The following is a 7018-nucleotide window of genomic DNA, read 5'->3' on the forward strand; positions in this document are numbered from 1 at the left end:
TGTTCTGTAGTGTTTAAAGACTATAATCACACTCTTAAAGGGTTAGGGTTAGGGTTATGTTAAGCTGCTTTGAGAAAATGTCTGTTGTGAAAAGCGCTATAAAAATAAACTTCACTTCACTTCACTTGACACACACACACACACACACACACACACACACACACACACACACACACACACACACACACACACACAATATAGTAAATATTCAAAGTTGAATGACCCTATAACAATTACAGTGGGCCTCTATGTGTCATGTTGAAACTTCTTTTATTTGCTTGAGCTTTAAATCACTTCACTAATCTGATGGCTGTATTTTTAACTCCAAAAGATTAAGAGTGTGTGCAGTGATTAAATCCCCAGCTTATTGCCTTCTGCTCTGTTTGTCTTTCGTGGAGAGTGGCTACATGGGGGGTTGATTATATTTTTTATGTTTGTATTTCTTTTAGTTACAATTTAAAACTATTATTTATCTTATTCCTAATTTTTTCTGTAGACCTACAATGATGAACCAATCGAGATGTCATTTCAAACAGCTGATAAAGAGGAGATCGAGTCTTTTCGCTAGCATTAAACTCAATGCCAGCTTCTCACAAAGCATTGGGGAAGAGGACAGTGCTTTTCCTTTTTCACAGGACAGTTCTGTCAAACCATGGACATCGATGGACAGACTTAACAGTCCGGCGAATAAAGTAGAAGATTTAAAAAGTAAGGAACATAAATGTAATGATGCAAAGCCACAGCACCGACTTCCACAAATGATAAGTCTTAATGTAGGTGGAAAATTGTTTCATCTTTCCAAACATTTGGCAATTAAATATCCTAAATCACGAATCGGGGCTTTAGCTGTGTGTTCAGATCCTGTAAAGCGTCTGACGCTCTGCGATGATTATTGTGTAATCAATAATGAATTTTTCTTTGATCGAGACCCAACATTCTTCCACTACATCTTCCACCTTTACTACAGTAACATGCTGTGGGTGATGGAGAGTGTGTGTCCCATTCACTTTGAGGAAGAAATAGATTTTTGGGGTTTAAACCTGAATGACACACCTCGCTGCTGTCGAATCCTGTACGAGGAGAAAGTGGATGAAATTCGAGACCAGCTGAAGGTGAATAAAGAACTGATGGCTGAAATTGAACCTGTTCACAATGACGAGGGATTTAAAACAATGATTCTGGGTGATTTTCGTAAGACACTCTGGGATTTAATGGAAAACCCATACTCTTCTGTGGGTGCAAAGTTTTTTGCTGTGATGTCCACCACCTTTGTGCTCATCTCGATTGTGGCCATGACTTTAAACACTGTGAATGAACTGACCGAATATAAAATCCATGGAAGAACATACATGGAGTTTGTTGAGATCCTTTCAATTCTCTTCTTCACTTCTGAGTATTTCCTCCGTCTCCTGACCACCTGTGATGTAAACAATTTCCTCAAAAGTGCCCTGAACTTTGTTGACTTGGTAGCCGTGATGCCATATTTTATTCAGCTTGTGTTTGAAATGTTTTCTGATCAAGAAGATCTTAGTGTTCAAGACGACCTCAAAACAATGGCACGAGTGAGCAAAGTCAGCAAAGTGCTAAAAATTGTCAAATTGATGAGAATATTTCGCATCCTGAAATTAGCAAGACACTCGACAGGGATGCGAGCATTTGGTTTCACTCTGCGTCAGTGTTTCGAGCAGGTATGCTGCTTATTTTTATTTATTATTATGGGAATCTTTGTTTTTTCTGCGCTGATGTATTCAGTGGAACAAGATGTGATTGGAACTCCATTCAGCAGCATTCCAGATACCTGGTGGTGGGCAGCAGTGAGTACAAAAACACACAAATACACACACACAAATACACACAGAAGTAAACAGCAGTGTCATTAAACATTATATTTAACAGTGGCTAAATTTGTTTATCTTTGCATATTCATCTTAGGTAACCTATATAATGATTTTATACATAACCAATACATATGTTGATAGAAATTGATAGAAAGTTGATAGAAAGGTTTATTAATATTTTAAAATTAAAATGTATCTCTTTACACTGATGTTTATTTTGAAGCAGCTTACAGTTGAGACAGGACACAGCTAAGCTGATGAGGGTTGAGGATCATGTTTGGTAAAATAATGAATTATTATTATTTTATTTATTTATTCTTTCTTTCAGGTGAGCATCTCCACTGTGGGTTACGGTGATGTGATTCCAGTTTCGTTTTCTGGTTGTGTTGTGGCATTTGGCTGCATTTCATTTGGGATTATTTTAAATGGAATGCCAATTTCTATCCTCTTTAATAAATTTTCAGATTATTATTCTAAACTCAAAGCACAGGAATATACCAACACAAAAATCCAGCGCAGTCTGAACCTCAAAAAACGCTTACAACGCAAGTGTGAGAATTGTTTTAATTCTGCAGACACTGAAACAGACTATGAGCATTAGATGCATAAACATCATCCTCTTCATTATCTCTGAAATTATCATCACCTTAATCATCTTCACAAAAGTTTAATAATAGAAATGATTTTGAAAGAAAAACTATATTTAACATGTATTCAAATAAGGGGTTAAGGTAAAGGTTGGAACATTTAAAATGTGCGCTGATCTTTGTAGACATTTAACTCTTCTGTCCTCAAGCTAAGTTACGGGTTTAATTGTTAATCAGCTTTAAGACTTAACATGTTAACAAAGGACCTGCCGTGTGTGTAACTCTGACTGTGAGTGTGTGTAACTCTAACTGTGTGAGTGTTTATCTCTGACTGTGAGTGTGTGTAACTCTGACTGTGTGAGTGTGTGTAACTCTGACTGTGAGTGTGTGTAACTCTGACTGTGAGTGTGTGTAACTCTGACTGTGTGAGTGTTTAACTCTGACTGTGTGAGTGTGTGTAACTCTGACTGTGTGAGTGTGTGTAACTCTGACTGTGAGTGTGTGTAACTCTGACTGTGTGAGTGTTTAACTCTGACTGTGTGAGTGTTTAACTCTGTCTGTGTGAGTGTGTAACTCTAACTGTGTGAGTGTTTAACTCTGTCTGTGTGAGTGTGTGTAACTCTGACTGTGAGTGTGTGTAACTCTGACTGTGAGTGTGTGTAACTCTGTCTGTGTGAGTGTGTAACTCTAACTGTGTGAGTGTTTAACTCTGTCTGTGAGTGTGTGTAACTCTGACTGTGAGTGTGTAACTCTGACTGTGAGTGTGTGTAACTCTAACTGTGTGAGTGTGTTTAACTCTGACTGTGAGTGTGTAACTCTGAATGTGAGTGTGTGTAACTCTAACTGTGTGAGTGTTTAACTCTGACTGTGTGAGTGTGTGTAACTTTGACTGTGAGTGTGTGTTACTCTAACTGTGTGAGTGTGTTTAACTCTGACTGTGAGTGTGTGTAACTCTAACTGTGTGAGTGTTTAACTCTGACTGTGTGAGTGTGTGTAACTTTGACTGTGAGTGTGTTACTCTAACTGTGTGTGTGTAACTCTGACTGTGAGTGTGTGTAACTCTGACTGAGTGTGTGTAACTCTAACTGTGTGAGTGTTTATCTCTGACTGTGAGTGTGTAACTCTGACTGTGTGAGTGTGTGTAACTCTGACTGTGAGTGTGTGTAACTCTGACTGTGAGTGTGTGTAACTCTGACTGTGTGAGTGTTTAACTCTGACTGTGTGAGTGTGTGTAACTCTGACTGTGTGAGTGTGTGTAACTCTGACTGTGAGTGTGTGTAACTCTGACTGTGTGAGTGTTTAACTCTGACTGTGTGAGTGTTTAACTCTGTCTGTGTGAGTGTGTGTAACTCTAACTGTGTGAGTGTTTAACTCTGTCTGTGTGAGTGTGTGTAACTCTGACTGTGAGTGTGTGTAACTCTGACTGTGTGAGTGTGTGTAACTCTGTCTGTGTGAGTGTGTGTAACTCTAACTGTGTGAGTGTTTAACTCTGTCTGTGTGAGTGTGTAACTCTGACTGTGAGTGTGTAACTCTGACTGTGAGTGTGTGTAACTCTAACTGTGTGAGTGTGTTTAACTCTGACTGTGAGTGTGTGTAACTCTGAATGTGAGTGTGTGTAACTCTAACTGTGTGAGTGTTTAACTCTGACTGTGTGAGTGTGTGTAACTTTGACTGTGAGTGTGTGTTACTCTAACTGTGTGAGTGTGTTTAACTCTGACTGTGAGTGTGTGTAACTCTAACTGTGTGAGTGTTTAACTCTGACTGTGTGAGTGTGTGTAACTTTGACTGTGAGTGTGTGTTACTCTAACTGTGTGTGTGTTTAACTCTGACTGTGAGTGTGTAACTCTGACTATGAGTGTGTGTAACTTTGACTGTGAGTGTGTGTTACTCTAACTGTGTGAGTGTTTAACTCTGACTGTGTGAGTGTGTGTAACTCTGACTGTGAGTGTGTGTAACTCTGACTGTGAGTGTGTGTAACTCTGACTGTGAGTGTGTGTAACTCTGACTGTGAGTGTGTGTAACTCTAACTGTGTGAGTGTGTTTAACTCTGACTGTGTGTGTGTAACTCTGAATGTGAGTGTGTGTAACTCTAACTGTGTGAGTGTTTAACTCTGACTGTGTGAGTGTGTAACTTTGACTGTGAGTGTGTGTTACTCTAACTGTGTGAGTGTGTTTAACTCTGACTGTGAGTGTGTGTAACTCTAACTGTGTGAGTGTTTAACTCTGACTGTGTGAGTGTGTGTAACTTTGACTGTGAGTGTGTGTTACTCTAACTGTGTGTGTGTTTAACTCTGACTGTGAGTGTGTGTAACTCTGACTATGAGTGTGTGTAACTTTGACTGTGAGTGTGTGTTACTCTAACTGTGTGAGTGTTTAACTCTGACTGTGTGAGTGTGTGTAACTCTGACTGTGAGTGTGTGTAACTCTGACTGTGAGTGTGTGTAACTCTGACTGTGAGTGTTTAACTCTGACTGTTAGTGTGAGTTATTTTTCTTTACTTCTGAAAATGTCACAAATGTACTGAATAAAAATATAATTGAACAAAAGTTTTTTTCCGAACTGATCTTAAATGTTATTACATATGTTTTATATTACAATTTAAATTATAAACTCTTTATCGCTCTAAAGCTGCTTTGAGACAATGTTTATTGTAAAGATCACTATACAAATAAAATGTTTTTAAAATGAAATTAAATTAAATGAAATAAGGATTTTTTACTACTGATATTGTCTGGTGCAGTGACGGGCCTTACACTTGGTACCTGGGCCTTCATTGTGGACGTACCCGACTTAATCCACCTCTTAATACACCACTATCACGTCACAATTATAGAAACCATTAATACAATACAAAAACACAATATAACAACACGTGTCATTACAGAGAGACGTTTCACATATGGAGGTGAAAACCATTTTACTAAACCAACAAACCCAGTTACACTCCAAACCTCTACACTACAACCACAACTGTGCACCTACAACATCTGGAGCAGTTCACAATCAATATTTGTCTAATAACATGACAAAAACATTAAAATGTAAATAAAACACAACCTACTCACCAGAGATACAGACTCATAATGTGCAGCGCCCCCCAGAGGGTGTAATCCAGAGGTACTGCTCGTATTCACTGGTCTGGAAGTGGAGAACAAACCCTTTCCTGGGCTGAGACACGCTAGCTAGCTTCAGGGTTGGTGACCTCCTCACCATGTCTAGCTTTTCTTCACAATTTATTTTTAAGTATGTCTGAGGCCAAATTAATTTCTCTTCCTCCGTAAGCATAAAAAAGTGTAACTCAGACGTATTAATGTGTGCAGAGCTACACACATGTTTTACCAGTCGAACTCGGCTGTAACAGTTTTCCTCTGATCAACCAATCAGAGGACGGAACAGTGCTGACGCTATTCTGGTCCAGTGATCTGCTCTGTGAGGAGAATCTGAAATCTGATTGGTTAAAGAAACAGAGCTGTTGGTAATATTCTCTATGGTAAAAGTCCAGCAGTACTGATTCTGAAGGCTCTGAGCAGATTAGATTCACATGGCAGCACATAGAGGCTGAAATCTGATTGGACAAAAAAATCATCAACATCCACGTACTGGAAGCAGTGCAGTGATGTCGAGAAAAATGTTTGAATTAACCTTATCTAGAGTGTGTTTTAATCCAACTAATAAATTGACCTAATAATTAGTATAGAACCTATTAGATACAATAGAAGCAGCTTGATTAAAACCTATTTTAGCTTATGTGTTTTAATCAGTCTCATGTAGTCTATGTACTCCAAGTATAATTCACAATAGCGATCAGATATAAATAGAGTAGAGTAGAGTCTGACTGGTGTTATGAGTGTGTTGGATAGACAAGAAAGAACAACATACAAGGCTAAAGCATGTATATTGTGCAGAGAAGAGGTGAGATTTATGATGCTGTTAGTGAAGAATGCTCCTAAGAGATGTCCCAGGACGTCTGTAAGTTGGAGCTGAATAAAAGAAACAAACAGAGATCACAATAACTAAAAATATACAACTAATATGTGCATGTAACAACAAAAGTAATAAGCTTACAATCATTATAGTTGTGAAGCTTAACACATTATGCAACAGTCAGTTCAGATAATATAAATGAAGTATGACCTAGACACTAACATAACCACGTAGAATAATGTAGTTAAACATATACAAAAAGACAATTTAAGTAAAATAATATAGCTTGATTTAATAAAAATGGAATAGCAAATAGCATGATAAAAGCAGAACACTTACACAGAGTAGATGTAGGGAAGATAAAGTAGGCATAAAATGGTTGTCCACGCATAAAAACCTGAGAGCAGGAGGAAGCGGTGCCTGGCTGTACCAGAGGGGGTGAAAGATGTATACACATTCTTTTCTTAAGTGACATAGAGAAAAGGCCGTAAATAAGGGTAATGGGGGAACAGGAAAAGCCAAATATGGAATCACAGGAAGGGGACTTTGCTAGGATGAAGAAAATAGAAAAAAGTAAAGGTGTCATGAAACACCAGGGTATAAGAATGAGTGTGTGCAAAGTGTGTGTGCGCTTGATCATTTTGATGTGATGAAGTGACCACCTTCTAT

At 38.3% G+C, this 7018-nt stretch overlaps 1 protein-coding gene across 2 annotated transcripts; it reads left to right on the top strand.

Annotated features, from left to right (window-relative positions):
- Window positions 1-309: 309 nt before the first annotated feature.
- On the top strand, window positions 310-2816 carry si:rp71-39b20.4 (potassium voltage-gated channel subfamily V member 2). 2 transcript variants are annotated; one of them, XM_046876616.1, is made up of 2 exons: window positions 310-1688; window positions 2167-2816. In XM_046876616.1, the coding sequence occupies exons 1-2, from the start codon at window positions 504-506 to the stop codon at window positions 2437-2439; spliced, it is 1458 nt and encodes a 485-aa protein (XP_046732572.1). In that variant the 5' UTR covers window positions 310-503; the 3' UTR covers window positions 2440-2816. The 2 variants fall into 2 exon arrangements, with proteins under 2 accessions (XP_046732572.1, XP_046732571.1); XM_046876615.1 differs by having other exon boundaries at window positions 314-1814.
- Window positions 2817-7018: the final 4202 nt, after the last annotated feature.

The sequence above is a fragment of the Silurus meridionalis genome, chromosome 20 (assembly GCF_014805685.1).
Source record: "Silurus meridionalis isolate SWU-2019-XX chromosome 20, ASM1480568v1, whole genome shotgun sequence".
Taxonomy (NCBI): domain Eukaryota; kingdom Metazoa; phylum Chordata; class Actinopteri; order Siluriformes; family Siluridae; genus Silurus; species Silurus meridionalis.

Excerpts from the sequence above, each read along its gene's own strand:
- si:rp71-39b20.4 (XM_046876615.1), top strand. The coding sequence starts at position 504 with ATGATGAACCAATCGAGATGTCATTTCAAACAGCTGATAAAGAGGAGA. Across the intron at positions 1,815-2,166 it reads ATACCTGGTGGTGGGCAGCA|GTGAGCATCTCCACTGTGGG; the intron begins GTGAGTACAAAA and ends TCTTTCTTTCAG.